This window comes from Eretmochelys imbricata, chromosome 1 (genome assembly GCF_965152235.1).
Source record: "Eretmochelys imbricata isolate rEreImb1 chromosome 1, rEreImb1.hap1, whole genome shotgun sequence".
NCBI lineage: Eukaryota > Metazoa > Chordata > Testudines > Cheloniidae > Eretmochelys > Eretmochelys imbricata.
In genome coordinates this window covers 99789033-99805086 of record NC_135572.1, presented here as the reverse complement: position 1 = coordinate 99805086, position 16054 = coordinate 99789033, and the positions used below count along the sequence as shown (strand labels likewise).

At 39.7% G+C, this 16054-nt stretch overlaps 1 protein-coding gene across 1 annotated transcript in view; it reads right to left on the bottom strand.

The window, feature by feature from the left end:
* The window catches only part of FARP1 (FERM, ARH/RhoGEF and pleckstrin domain protein 1), a 276098-nt gene extending 260542 nt beyond the window's left edge, over window positions 1-15556 (bottom strand). The window contains exon 1 of the mRNA XM_077807045.1: window positions 15386-15556. Coding sequence (XP_077663171.1) covers window positions 15386-15556 — 171 coding nt within the window. The remainder of the gene's footprint in view (window positions 1-15385) is intronic.
* Between the last annotated feature and the right edge of the window lie 498 nt (window positions 15557-16054).

Genomic DNA, 16054 nt, shown 5'->3' with positions numbered 1-16054 from the left:
CACCTCAGTCCCTGGAAAAATCATGGAGCAGGTCCTCAAGGAATCAATTCTGAAGCACTTAGAGGAGAGGAAAGTGATCAGGAACAGTCAGCATGGATTCACCAAGGGAAAGTCATGCCTGACTAATCTAATTGCCTTCTATGACGAGATAACTGGCTCTGTGGATGAAGGGAAAGCAGTGGACGTGTTATTCCTTGACTTTAGCAAAGCTTTTGACACGGTCTCCCACAGTATTCTTGCCAGCAAGTTAAAGAAGTATGGACTGGATGGATGCACTAAAAGGTGGGTAGAAAGTTGGCTAGATTGTCGGGCTCAGCGGGTAGTGATCAATGGCTCCATGTCTAGTTGGCAGCCGGTAACTAGCGGAGTGTCCCAAGGGTCGGTCGTGGGGCCGATTTTGTTTAATATCTTCATTAATGATCTGGAGTATGGTGTGGATTGCACCCTCAGCAAGTTTGCGGATGACACTAAACTGGGAGGAGTGGTAGATACGCTGGAGGGTAGGGATAGGATACAGAGGGACCTAGACAAATTGGAGGACTGGGGCAAAAGAAATCTGATGAGGTTCAACAAGGACAAGTGCAGAGTCCTGCACTTAGGACAGAAGAATCCAATGCACCGCTACAGACTAGGGACCGAATGGCTAGGCAGCAGTTCTGCAGAGAAGGACCTAGGGGTGACAGTGGACGAGAAGCTGGATATGAGTCAACAATGTGCCCTTGTTGCCAAGAAGGCCCAATGGCATTTTGGGCTGTATAAGTAGGGGCATTGCCAGCAGATCGAGGGACGTGATCATTCCCCTTTAGTTGACATTGGTGAGGCCTCATCTGGAGTACTGTGTCCAGTTTTGGGCCCCACACTACAAGAAGGATGTGGAAAAATTGGAGAGAGAGTCCACGAAGGGCAACAAAAATGATTAGGGGTCTGGAACACATGACTTATGAGGAGAGGCTGAGGGAACTGGGATTGTTTAGTCTACGGAAGAGAAGAATGAGGGGGGATTTGATAGCTGCTTTTAACTACCTGAAAGGTGGATCCAAAGAGGACGGATCTAGACTATTCTCAGTGATAGCAGATGACAGGACAAGGAGTAATGGTCTCAAGTTGCAGTGGGGGAGGTTTAGGTTGGATATTAGGAAAAACTTTTTCACTAGGAGGGTGGTGAAACACTGGAATGCATTACCTAGGGAGGTGGTGGAATCCCCTTCCTTAGAAGTTTTTAAGGTCAGGCTTGATTTAGTTGGGGATTGGTCCTGCTCTGGGCAGGGGGTTGGACTAGATGACCTCCAGAGGTCCTTTCCAACTCTGATATTCTATGATTTGTTCATAGTAAATCCATGTTGGCTGCTAGCGATTACCCCTTCATCCTCCAGGTATTCACAAGCTGAATGTTTTATACATTGCTCCTTCTCTTTCCTCCTTCTCTTCTTCTTCCTTTTGTAGTTTCAGTTCTCTCTGATTCCCTCCCTCCATGAAGACGGTGGGACTGCTTTTCAGTTCTCATTGTTGGAGACCCTCACAAATAGGTGGGACTGAAATAGTTCTCAGAGTGATCCCCTCTGATGATTTAGTTGGGGTTGGCTGATTTAGTTGGTGTTGGTCCTGCTTTGAGCAGGGGTTTGGACTAGATGACCTCCTGAGGTCTCTTCCAACCCTTATCTTCTATGATTCTATGAGAGGTAGTGTGGAATAGCTACTGCACTTTAATTCACAAGCTAGGTATTTTGCACGAACTTCTCCGCATGCATTCCCCATGTAGACAAGCCCTTGGTGAACTGCCAAAAGTCAACACGAGTTCTGTGGCAGATGAAAGTTATTTATCTCATGGAAAATAATGAGCGCAGCCAGAGTAACCAGAACCCCAAATTGAAATTATCTTCTGTTGCAGTATTTTTCCTCATTGAAATATTGTTTACATTTTATAATTTAGATTTTTATCACTAGAATTCAAAATATTTTGCAGTTTATGTGAACCAGCTTGTCCTTTTCAAGCTATTGGAGCACCATGCTAACACATACTTTGTTTAGTTCACTTAGTATAGGTTTCCAGACATTGACGAAGCACAAGCATATAATTTTTTACTTATACTTTCACTTTGTGTTCTATGAAACTTTACTTCATTGTATTTCTTTTAATGAATTACCTGGAACTAGAGAAATGGAAAATGGTAATTTCTATTAATGAATTACTTGAAAATAGAGCAATAGAAAAGGAGAAGATTTTTAAGTCTTTAAGTTCCCCAGTATAATTTTACAAAGGTGACTGAAGGACTCAAGAACTCTGTTTTCCTCATCCCTCACACATCCATCCCAATAGCAAAAGCTCTGAAAAACAAAAGATTATATATTTTAATATGTACAGTCAACCAAGAAAGAAGGAAGCCCTTATTTTTCAGGTTAGGGACGTTAACAAAAGTTCCACATTCCCCACAGTCAGTCATTTTATTTCTTTTTAAAATTATTTTTTAGAATATTTTACAGATTGCAAGAAATTGTATTGCATATTAGTTTAATTACTAAATATTTTCTAAGAGGCAAGGTCAAACTTTCTGACCCATTTCCCTCACCTCAAGAGGTCATTCACTTTGCAGTGTGCCCATCTCTCTTTCAACTATGATACCATGACGCTGACAGTGCTAAATGTATATAGCAGTCATACAGTAATAGAAGTAGCATAACAATGGAGTTAGAAGTAGCAACTTTAACATACTACCCTCTACCCACTCGTGTTTTTTTCCACTAAGCATCATGGTTGAATTATCTCCCACGAAACTCTCCATCACATCAACAATTATCTGGTTGGCTAAATCAGAGATATGCAATTTAGTTTGTAATGAAATGCAAGGGATACAGATCTGGAATGTCCTGCACAGGTTTACCTTTCCACTGAAATGCACTTACCTGTTTAAAGTTATTATTTATCTCATGGAAGAGATTATAAAAAGCAAATACAATGACTGTGTTCTGTTTATGTTAACAGAATAAGATTAACTACTCTTAATCCTGTCTCCCTCCTTTTTAATGGGCACAGTCCAGCCTGTCTGGTACAAAAGTTTAAAGGCCTAGTTTTTTCACATCTGGCATGGGTCCATGCAGTTTATTTATTTATTTATTTTATTTAAACAAAGGCTTCACTCATGAATCCCTTTCACTTTTTACAAAGGGTGCACTCCTCAAGCACCGATGCTTTTACTTGTTTCTTTTTGCAGCTTTCAGAATTACTAAGAAAAAAACATATTGGGATATAACCAGTAAGTCTGACAAAATGTGGTTTGTTTTTTCTTACTTAAATTTTGGTTTTTAACAGCTGCCGTGGCCTTTAGCAGAGACACATACATACAGCTCCTCTTCCACAGGATATAAAAATATGAATCTACATCAGGGTTTAGTGAACCCTACATACAGAATGCTGAAACTGATTCATGATTTACAATACTTCAGATTTTTAAATTCAGTGCTGCCTGACCTCTATTTATAAAGAGGACATATGGCTGCACAAACAGTTGCTTGCCAGTGAACAGAAACCCAAAGCTTTTTACCTCAGAGTTACAGGTCATGGACTTGAAAGTGATAGGTCATCTTAAACTGATAACTCTGAACTTCAACTAAACCTGTCAAGGAAAACTGAGAACCCCAACTGGTCTTACCACAAATCCTGACAATTAATGCTTCCCAAAGTCTTCTTGTGGGAGTGAATGTTCTTAAGTTGCTTTGGTAGGAAACTGTTTCCTTTGCTAACTTTCCAGTGCCAAAGTTTGTCCTTAAGGAACATCTAAAAACCTAAAACATTTTCCTATACATATTTTTTGGCAATAGTGAGAATTCAGCACTAGACTAAAAGAGGTCAAGTGAGCATCCTTTTACTGTTTATGAGAACTCTTCTTATTTAAGATTCAGTGTAATACTATAATTCCTTCACATACACAAAGTTATAATCCTTTTTATTTCTCCCAAACAGCACTGATTAAATCCTTTATTTTTTCACTTTTGTTAATCCATGTTGAGACTTCAGAGGATTGAAGATGAATATGGGAACATCATTTACTTAGCTGTGGATATACTGGGTCAGATCCTCTGATGGTGTAAATTGGCTTCAGTGGAGCTATGCTAATTTACAGCAGCTGAGGACCTGTCTTACGAATGTTAAGAGTGAAAAGGAGATTTTAACTGAATTTAAAGTGGCTTCAGGTATAACCTGTTTTGTTCTGTCAAAATGTGCTGGTAAGAAAACAAAGATCTTTCTATAACTTTTTAGAAGTATTATGAAGATCTATACAAGTTCTGAATGTAGGACACAAAAATGGGTGCATTCAGAGACAAGACAAAACTGATATGATTTTAAAAAGGGGCTGGAGAAGGGGAGGAATAAATCAGAACACTTATATCAAATAATGACAAAGTGCATGTGAAAAATGCATTAAGAACAGAACAACATCCTGTGCAGGACAATGGCCCACTGAATACTACCCAATATTTGTCATAAAGTCTTCATCCCTCCCCCCCAACACTAACTCTCTCACACACACACACACTTTTTCTTCAAGCAGATTATTAAAAATAAATTCAATAAAAAAGTACAATGTCCCTGGGGTGGAGGAAGAGGGTTAGGAACTTGAGAAAGCCCAATCAGCTGGAGGGAAGACAGGAGAGAGAGGGCTGAGGTACTGATCAACTTAGAAGGGAAGGCAGCAGCGAAAGGAATGGGAAAAACATGCGCCTGCTGCTGCCCCCTTTTCCATTATAAAATTTCACACTGTACTAATATGCGTATCTGCCAGCAGACCACCAAAGGCAAACTGGCACTGAATCATAACCCAACATTTGCTATTTGTACTGTAGCTGTCACATTTGTGCAATTTCTATCAGTCAACGGCTTCTTTTCTGAAGAAAAACTCTTTAGGCTATTTTTGCTGTTTATTGTTTTGCTGGGGTCCTCATATTGAGCTATCTTTGACACACGGTGTGTCTGATATATCATATTTGGTTCAAAAATTAAACTTTTCTAAGAGTAATTTCAATGTACAAGTCTTGCAAAAATCTGTATTTATAGGTTAGGGGACATTTACAGGTATTTTACATGACACTGCTTGTATAAAGCACACCTGGAGAAATTAACCATTGCTTATCTACATGCCAATCATAGCCACGTCAAGAACCCCATTTACTATGTTCCATTTGTAATGCAGACAGCACCTTACAAGTAAGCTGTCAACTTAATTATGCTTCTGACTTGTATTTAACTCTGCACATTGACAGTGTCCCTTTAAGGCTGCTTTTATGGTACAAGAGGGAACACGTTGTTGTAATGAACCTTCCAACACGGTTGTGGTTATACTACTTTTATCAATTTTAAACTGACTAGATTTAATGCAGATGGCATCTCCCCCCTTCAGTAAACTGCAAGTCGTCCATATCATTTGTAGAGTTTGCTGCTGTGTGAGAGGTCTTTACTATACTACAAAACAGAGGGTTCCTGTTTTTGCAGCGTAGACAAGGCCCTGACGGACTGAACTCTTCAGCACAGCCAAAAGGCTACTGGATAGCACAGAGGCTTAATGCAGTGCGTCTGGTGAGGTATGAGGAGACCACTAGCAAACTCCAGCTGATAGTTGGAATGGGAGATACTGAATACCTTGCCAGGATCTCAAGATCTGTTTGTGCAGTGCCAAATATGGCTGCCGAGACTGGGGCCAAGACTGGGGCCAAGCCAGTTCTTCAGTAGAAGGCCAAAACTAGAAAAGTACCAGGGAATGGAACCTGATGGGCTGGGAGGGGCACAGCAGTTGTGGAGTGGGGGCATGGGGAAAAGTAAGTTGTAAAGGTGACAGGCACAGTACCAAGTCAGACACCTCTGCCCTGACCAGGAAAAAATGGCAGCTGAAAGGGCAGGGGCTATAGAAGGGGATGCCAAGAAAGCACTAGAATTTGAAACTGAACAAAAGCTGTTACTTTTGGTGTTCAAAGTATGGCTGAGCTGCTGCCATAGCTATTACTTCTATCATTTCTTACAGGTTATTGTAATGGCCAGTACAGCGTCACTTATGTCCACAACCATTGCAGGTGAGGTTCACAGTGGTGGAACAGCTGACAAACCTGAGGTCCAGGAATAGAAGAAAAAGCAATACAACCTAACCCTGGACATGCAAAGGGAGATGAAAAAGGACTGTCTGGATATTCAAATTGAAAAAAGGAGAAAATGAGGTCCCGTTGTGAAAAGGTAGGACATGGGCTCGGGAACGAGGTAAGGAACGGACACTAGACTATTTTTGGAACAAGAGGGAAATGGACACTTGAGGACAGATAGTGCTAAAGAGAAATTCTCAGTAACGCTACTGTACTCCACTATAAATGAACTGAAAAAGGAAAAGTTGACTTGGTTTGAATAAGTTATAAATGAGTAGCACAATTTTTGTCTTGTTTTGGTGAAGGGTACAGTCTATGAGTGGATTTCTACTCAGTCTATAATAATGGATGAAGGAGACTGCAGCTGGAACCTGCAGGCTCCATGATAAGGGTTCTTTTGTTATCGACTTGAGAGATATTTTGTTACCAATATTACTGATTCTCATGGGGTACTGAATGGCCAGTCCATTAACTCACTGCTCTTCATAATACAACCACAACCCAAAATTGCTCTGGAAACAACCTTTATGTTCTTGTTCTGAAGCCTGAGTATGGTGGAGTGAGCTTTGACATGCTGGAGCTCTGACAGGAGCTTGTACTCCCACCACACTGTCACACTATTGTAGTAGTTATCTGGCTACATGCTCCATATAGATATCCAACCAGCCAGGGTGGGGGGGATTGCACTGCCCCTTTCTAATCTTCCTCCTACTTCTGTGTTCTGAGACACAGTGCTTCCTGGTGCTACCTGTTTGAGATAATACTCTGATAAAGATCATTAGCTGTTTAACAGCCTGCCGCCTCAGATTACGGAACTCAGGTTTTTCTTCATTTTGAAAAGCATATTAATACGTAAAACAAATGACTAAAAATTCCCGCGTTTCAACAAGGATAATCTAATTCTATTTCAACTAAAATCAGGGCTTACTGAGCCTTTGCTGAAAATTTTCTGTTGGGAATTGTAACTGTTGCATTTCAGGGTTATTAAAAAAAAAAAAAAAAGGGGGGGGGGTTTCTCTTCTCATAATTCCAGAAGACCCAGCTAGGCTGTTGTGACAATTCGTGAATATTTAAATGCCCTACTTTCATTGGGAATAGTTTAACAGTGATGGCCAAATAATTTCAGGCATGAGAAGAGAATAAAGCCTTAGACTGATGAATAGCTCACATTTGACCTGCTGTTCATTTCCTAAGCTGGACGCATGTGTAATTCACGTAATCGTTAAAGCTGATGGAAAAAGCACAAAACAATTGTTTCATATTTTCTGCATAGCTTTCGTCTAATAAATTTCATATTAACCGAGAAGCTCTAATAGTTATAATCTGTACACTGATGAGAGAGGTGAACATGTAGGATAAAGTAATTACCATATACCATAAATGTTAAAGAAAAGCATTTCTTTCCCCCAAGGCATTTAGAAACTGGCTGGGTTTAAGAGGGTAACGTAGGTCCTTGTAGAATTTTGTTACAAGGCACACGTACATCTGTTACAAGAGCTAGAAAAGCAGAGGGAATGCAAATCCTAGGAGTGCTGGGAATGTGAAGAGTTGGCTCTCTTTGCTAAAGGAGAGGGAGGGAGACTTGAAATGTGTTATTTTCCTCTAACAGACCAGGTTAAAGGAGGCCATTTAATGAACACAATTCTACGATAGGAATCTCAGTACGGAAAAATTTGACCAAGGACCTTGAATTATTTGGGAACTCAATATATCTACTCTGCTCAGAAGAGAAGTGGAATGCTGGAATATTAGCTTATAGTTTAGTTATCCCTTCTGTAAAATGGGAATAATTAACCAACCACCTTTTGTAAAATACTTGAGGTTTGTGGATGAAAAGAACTGAATAATGACAAAATATTGTTAGTTCTTCTCTACTGTAAGTGGACCCATTTTTATACTTTTTATCCTCCCTCCACCTGTGCTATACTTAGTCATTGCTATCAGTTGCTCACTGTCATGGATTCACTGGATCTGGCCTCTGCCCCAGCCTATAACAGTTCCTTAAGTGCGACCCCCTTAGTGTGCCAAGCCCCAAGGATCCATACACTTCCCCAGGGACAGGCCTATGACTTCCAACACTCTGACACTGGGCCTTTGGGCACCAGCAATCCCGGTCTCTCTCTGTGGCTCCCTGCAGCAAATCCAGCCAAGCCAGACTCCTGCGGGAGATTTCTCCTGTACTCCTTCAGGACGCAATATCTCAGTGAGAATCTGAAATGACACTAGGCAGCCTTTTCAAACAAGGTAACAATTTATTGCCACCTGGCATACAGATGGAGAACATCGTTACGTAAGCAGACAGAGGCAAAGGTTGAGATTGAGTTTAGATTGGCCAATAGCAAGCCAGACCTCCCTTGAAGCATGCTTCCTTAGAAGCCATCTTGGCCTCCTCTCTCTGAGTCCCTGGTTCCAGGTTTTTGTGTGCTAGTCTCTGTGAGCTCAGCTCTTAACACAGACACTTGACATCTGTTCACTTTGTTCTCCTACTTGGGTTTTTGGTCTTCTTCCCTGCACAGAGGTTGGGGAAAGCCTCCTTCCTCTTGGCGGTCAGTCAGTGTGTGAATGTCTGAGCCGTCTGCGGTTTCCATTGTCTCTCTGAATCCTCCATGCACACGTGTAGACTTTAATAACTGGTTTCCGAACAGGCTGCTCATCTCTTCCCTTTATACTTAGTGCATAGCTATGCAAAGCCCAGAGGGAAACTGAGGTGCATGCAGGCATCATATAAATATTACCCAAATTCCCACATTCTACTGTAATGCTCACACACAATCTGTTGATAGAGCAAACTCGTGACTAACAGCTGCTAGCAGTGAACAAACAGAGAGAATCATTAACTGAAAACTCATGGCCTGATTTTCAGAGGTGATGAGCACCCTCAACTCTCCCTGAAATTAGCACTTCTGTGCCAACAGTTTGATTTTTTTTTTTAAGAAGGTGCAGAAATATAGCATCAGCAAACAGAACTATAACAAATGCCCACTAGATTCCCAGATGCTTCGTATCATAAACGAGTTCTAAGTGTGGAGGAGAATGTCTTTAATCTGTTAATTTGTATTTTCCCCAAATAAAAACAAATAGAAATTGTTCTGAAAAAGTCAGTTGCCAATGTCTTTAACCCAGGTATTTGATTTACTTCAACCTAATATACAAGAAGAAAGCTACCAAAATCCTTTTAAAACCTGTTGAAGATCATCACAGTAACATTTCAATAAATTGTTTGGAAAGGAACTGTGCCTATTTTTTCCAGAAATGTGTTTGCAAGTAAACCACCATGCCAGCTACCTGCAGTAGTAACTCAAGTTGGCTTCATATTAATGATCCACCCTTATCTGTTCAAGTTTTATTGAGATTTTTAGACAGCAAATACCACTCCCTCAAACTATCTGGAATGGAATATTGACTGTTAACAGCAATTAGAGTGCAAGGTATTCTTCTGCACATCTCCTTTATATTTTATTTTCAAAAATTTTAGGTTTTTTTCAAAATTCTGAACAGCTTTTTTTTTTTAATCTCAAATATTAATCCATTTCATATATTTGCGTTTGCTTTTGTCAAAGATGCAATTTGCATCTACAGAAGAACCTCAGAGTTACGAACACCTGAAGAATGGAAGTTGTTTGTAAATCTGAAATGTTCATAACTCTGAACAAAACATTATAGCTGTTCTTTCAAAAGTTTATAACTCAACAGTGACCTAATAAAACTTTGAAACTTTACTATGCAGAAGAAAAATGCTGATTTTAACCAATTTAAATGAAACAAGCAACAGTTTCTTTACCTTGTCAATTTAAGAAAAAAAACCAAAAACTTTCCCTTTATTTTTTAGTAGTTTACATTTAATACAGTACTGTACTGTATTTGCTCTTTTTGTTTTTGTATCTAATGGTGCCTGACTGCATACTTCCAGTTCCAAATGAGGGGTGTGGTTGACCGGTCAGTTCGTAACTCTGGTGTTCATAACAATAAGGTTCTACTGTATATAGAACTGTAGAAGCATATGGCTGCAAGGGACCTAGTTCATCCTCCTGTGCAGGACCAAGTATACTTAACACCATCCCTGGCAGGTGTTTTTCTAAATGGTTTTTAAACCCCTCTAATGATGGAGATTCTACAACCGCCATTAGCAACTTACACCAGTACTTAAGAAAAACTTTCTAACTTTAAGGATAGTTAATATCTAACCTAAATCTTCCTTGCTACAGAGTAACCTGATTACCTCTTCTTCTACCTTCAATGGACATGGAGAATAACTGATCCCCATCCTCTTTAACAGCAGCCCTTAACGTATATGAGGATGTATCAGATCCTCCCTCAGTCCTTTTTTCTCTCAAGACTAAACATGCCCCGTTTTTATTTATTTTTAAACATTTCCTCTTCATAGGTCAGGTTTTCTTTAAAAAACAAAAAAAAACAAAAAAAACCCACAATCATTTTTGTTGCTCTTCTCTGGACTCTCTTCAGTTTGTCCATATCTGTCTTAAAGTGTGGCATCCAAAACTGGACACAGTACTCCAGTTGATGCCTCATCAGTGCCAAGCAGAATAGGACAACTACCTCATCTGTCTTACATACGACCCTCCTGTTAAACGATATTAGCCATTTTCGCAACTGCATCATGTTGTTGTCTTATATTTAATGACATCCACCATAATTCCCAATCTTCTTCTGCTGTACTACTGCTAAGCAGTTATTCCCCATTTTGTAGTTATGCATTTGATTTTTCCTTCTTAAGTGTAGCACTTTGCACCTGTCTTTACTGAATTTCATCTTTTTTGATATCAGAATAATTCTCCAATTTGTCAAGGTCATTTTGATTTATTATTCTGTCTTCCAAAGCGCAAACCTTCCCAGTTTGGTATCATCTACAAATGTTATAAGCATATTCTCTATTCCATTATCTACGTCATTAATAAAAAATGTTGAATAGTACTGGACCAGGGACAGAACCATGTGGGACCCCACTATATACATCCTCCCAGTTAGACAGCAAACCATTAATAACTACTCTGAGTACAGTTTTTCAACCACTTGGGCACCCACCTGATCGAGACCACATTTCCTTAGTTTGCTTACGAGAATGTCACATGCAACTATGTCAAAAGTCTTACTAATGTCCAGATATATCATGTCTGCTGCTTCCCCCCATCCCTATCCACTATGTAAACTATTTGCTCTTTTTTCTCCTGGGTTTTCATTTAAAAAACAACACCAAAATATTTATACCTGTCAGAAACCAACAGTTTGAATCTGTTAGGAATAGTAACAGAGCTAGGAATAGTATAGATCAGGGGTCGGCAAATTTCGGCACGCGGCTTATCAGGGTAATCCACTGGCAGGCCACGAGACATTTTGTTTACGTTGACCGTCCGCAGGCACGCCCCCTCCCCCCCCGCAGCTCCCAGTGACCACGGTTCACCGTTCCCGGCCAATGGGAGCTCTGGGAAGCAGTGGCCAGCACATCCCTGTGGCCTGTGCTACTTCCCACATCTCCCATTGGCTAGGATCGACGAACCGCAGCCACTGGGAGCTGCGGGGGGCCGTGTCTGCAGACGCTCAATGTAAACAAAATATCTCGTGGCCCACTAGCAGATTACCCTGTTGGGCTGCGTGCCTAAGGTTGCCTGGTATAGATTCTACAGCTGCTCTCACAGGGACGAAAAATTAACCTTTACCTTAAAAGAACAAGAGTCTCTAATGTTTTTCCTTTAAACTATTTTGCTTCTTAAGCATTTGCTTGAAGAGAGGTGTGGGGGAGGGCATAAAGGTTGCATTCTTTTTGCTTTTTTCTGGTATATAGAGGAAGTCAGAGAGGTTGAAGGGGAGTGTGCATGTGTTTGGGGAAGGTAGGAATTCTGCATGTTTGTTTTCATTTTTTACCGTAAAACATCAGTAATGTCTTATGTTTCCCTGTTTTGCTTGAGGTCTCTCTCAGGAGAGAGATGTGGATTGGGAACTTTTTCAGCCCTGGGGTGAATCCTGAACACAGATCCTCCTTGCAAAAGCAGGAAAAGATCTCAGTTATTCTACTCCTTTCACAGCCTCCCAATGAATAACTCCAAGCTCTGCTCTGTTGCTCCTCAGCTTTCCATAGCAGCAGCATCAAATGGACATGACTCTTGACAGTTTCACAATTTCCCATATGATTCTGAATAGCAGCACTGAAACTGATCAAAATCTTGTCAGTCTGCTGCTGCCATTGTTGCTTGGCAATGCTATGACCACCACCACTGCTGGAACTGTCATCCTTTGATTCCGGAATTAAACATTGCATCAATTTATGCTCAGTTCAGTTTGGAAGGATGTCCTCCAAACCACAAGGCTAGAACCTAATTCTCTTTAAAATGAAAGCTTAAATTTTGTAGAAGTTAGTGGCTTAGGCCTTTCTCACTCACAAGAGGGTTCTCCCACTTGACACTAAAGAGCAAGTGCGGTGGATTTCAAGCTGTGTGTGTACACAGAAGTGTACATGTACTCCATTCTTTTTCTGTGCTTCCATGATTATAAAAAGTAGTTTATTAAAATGCTGTTAGTTACTTTCCTTTTAAATGCATATTGCATCATTTGGTTAAATTGGGAAGCTTTTTAATTTTAATGGGAAAATGGGTTTCCCAGCAGGAGCAAACATCCCAAACTAGAGAGGTATTAAGATTTTTATCATCATGAAAGGAAACATATAACGAATGTTGTTTACTAAGTTAAAATGTATTGTAAATATTATAAACGATGTAGAGTGGAGTCTAAAATCCATCTGAAATAGTAAAAAGGATTTGGCATGTATGTAGATGGGACTGAAAAATTATTGTGTTCTTGAAGCACGGGAGGAGAATGAAAGCACTGTTTAGAGAGGAGTTGTGGTTGATTATACAGCACTATAATTGTATATAAATTCTTTTAAAGGCAAAAACAAAAAAACCACCACCTTTGACACCTCCTCCAAAGACCTTACAAATAAAGGCCTGCAAAATCTCAAATCCCACTAGCTGCCCTGTGCAAGCATGCCAATAAGGCTCCATGCAAGTGCAGGGGTCTGCCTCAGTGGATGCAGTTGCAAGATCAAAGCCCCAAAATACACCTGTTTTGAAGCAATCTGCACAGAAAGTTGCATGGACCTAGCTCTTCCAAATGTCAGTGAAGCGTAAAGAGCACAGACAGGTCATGCTTCCTAACTGCATGTCTTCTGATACAGCAGTTGGAAAAATATTGTTTTCTAAAATCGCTGGAGGGAAAGCTAGAGTTGTAATAGCTTATTGCATTAGGCTGTTACCCACATTCAACTCTGAAACGTCTTCTGAGAGGAGTTTGATCTCAGGATAATTCTTAGCGAATGCTTATGTGCAACACAAATATGGGGTATGATTTCTCACAACCCATGTCTTTGTTCTGTATGTCAGAGATGCTATCAGTCAGAAGAAGAATGAATTTCTAGAATGATGGTAAAGCTTGCGCTATACTTAATGGGGAAAAGCATACATTTAACTAGCTCCTAGGATTTCAAACTATATCTCCTTTGGACTGGGATGGGGACTTGAAAAATATTTACTATATTGCACTTGTCAGATTTTTATAAACATTCTAAACTGTACACAGGGAATATCAATATAATGAGTTAGACACAGCACATTTCCTAAGATTAGTAATTTACTTTATTTAGCAGATCAGTTCATAAATACTAATGTCAGAGAGCATTCCAAAATTAGGAAGAACTGAAACTAAAATACTTCAAAAAACTAATTTAGCAACCAGCTAAAATAGAACAAAAACACCAAAAGCTAAAAAAGGTAGATGGTTTTCAACAGTATCTCTCTCTCTTTGGGTGAATCATGAAACTTTCCTGGTCAAATTTCCCACATCTCTAAATCAGGGACAACTATATCATAGCGCTTTTCATAGGAAAATCTCAGTATGTTTCATTAAATTAATAGATTACAATTTTATACATAGGAAATTGAGCCAGAGAAGTTAGGGAAGTTGCCCAAGGCCACATAGCATCTCAGGTTTCAGAGTGGTAGCTGTGTTCGTCTGCATCAGCAAAAAATCCGAGGAGCATTCGTGGCACCTAGAGACTAACAAATGTATTTGTACATAAGCTTTTGTAGTGATAATCAGGATGGCCCATTTCAAACAGTTGACAAGAAGGTGTGAGTAACAGTAGCGGGGGGCGGGGAGAATTAGCATGGGGAAATAGTTTTTTTACTTTGTGTAATGACCCATCCACTCCCAGTTTTTATTCAAGCCTAATTTAATGGTGTCCAGTTTGCAAATTAATTCCAATTCGGCAGTTTCTTGTTGGAGTCTGTTTTTGAAGTTTTTTTGTTGAAGAATTGTGACTTTTAGGTCTGAAATTGAGTGAACAGGGAGGTTGAAGTGTTCCCCGACTGGTTTTTGAATGTTGAGAACAGAACCCAAGTTTCCTTCATACTCACTGAACTATGGTACCTCTGAAAAAATACACACATTCTGGTATGCTTTGTTAACCACAAAAATAATATTTAAGATATTTCACTGTTAAATGCTATAAGCACACAAATCTTCAATGGCCTGTTAAATATCACTGATCACAGAGTTACGTTAACTTTTTTTTGGGTCATTCCCGGTCACATGTAAAGGATGGTTGGTCTTCAAAACAAAACTAGGAACACACCTCTCTCTCTCTCTCTCACACACACACACACACACACACACACACACAGTTGTATTTCCACTTAGATAAATTACAAAAATTAATGCATGGAAAGGAAACTTCAGTTATGCCCAGAGAAATCCTTTTCTTTGCATGTGAATGCAATAAAAGATGTCTTTTACATTGTTATTTTTAGTAGCAATTTAATTCATGAAAAATCTGATACTTGTAGCAGTCACCACTGCTAGAATATAGGAAATAAAACATCATCATTAGAGATCTATAGTTTAGGTGAACAAAGAGCAAGATACACAGAAATATCACCCAGCACTTATGAAAAATACCAGAAGCTTAGAATGTGGAAGAAACCACTGTCACAACATTTTAAAATATGACTGCTTTGAACTGTTTGAAGCTATTCAAACAGACATAACTATGAGAGTAAGGATAGCCATCTGCTACATTGTTTAATGCTACTCTACTGTACAGCCATACAAATAATGGTGGTACAGGAGCAATTGTTTCAATTCAACATGAACCAATTAGCCATCAATGAACCACAGAGTCAGTATTTGGAGATTCAATTCACAAAATACTTTTAAAAATCACTGAATGATCATTTCATTTTCAAACTCTTACCGGAACATCAAAAACTTCCTGGGTATCATCCAGCATCTGGATTTTGACAGAGATAAGTTTTCCTGGAAGTGTCATAGGTAGTTTCTGTCCATGTTCCAATGTACTGATCCCAGCATTTTCCTGAGCTCCTAACCGGGATCCAGCTGTTGGTCTCTGCTCTGTTTCACCCATGTTTCAAAAAACACGTTTCTTAAGTCTGATAGAGGAAGAAGGATAAAGAAAACAGAAAACTCAGTACTAAAGATAGCTGATCAAAGGCATTAGAGTACATACATTTACGCTGGAGAATTGCAAAACAATTAACATTTGATGTAATGCTCTACAAGCTAAATCAGTGACACAAAGGGGAACAAAAATACTCAAATCTCATGCTTTAGGATATAAGCTAATCACCTGCAGGGGTCAAGAAGACTTTTAGGAATGTATCCCATATACCCCATATTACAGCATTGCACAAGGTACAACTTTCACCCTCTTCTAGAGGCCCACTCTGGAAGCAGGATATATGAGAGAGAGACACAAAAAGCAAAGCTTCAAACAATTATAGCAATTTCTATGGTCTTATGAGCCAGACTGTCGACAGCAACAGCTGCTCTAAGATTTGGATGTTGGTGCTGTCCCAGGGTAAGGTGGTCAAGAACTGTGGGAATCAGATTGCTGTAGCATTAG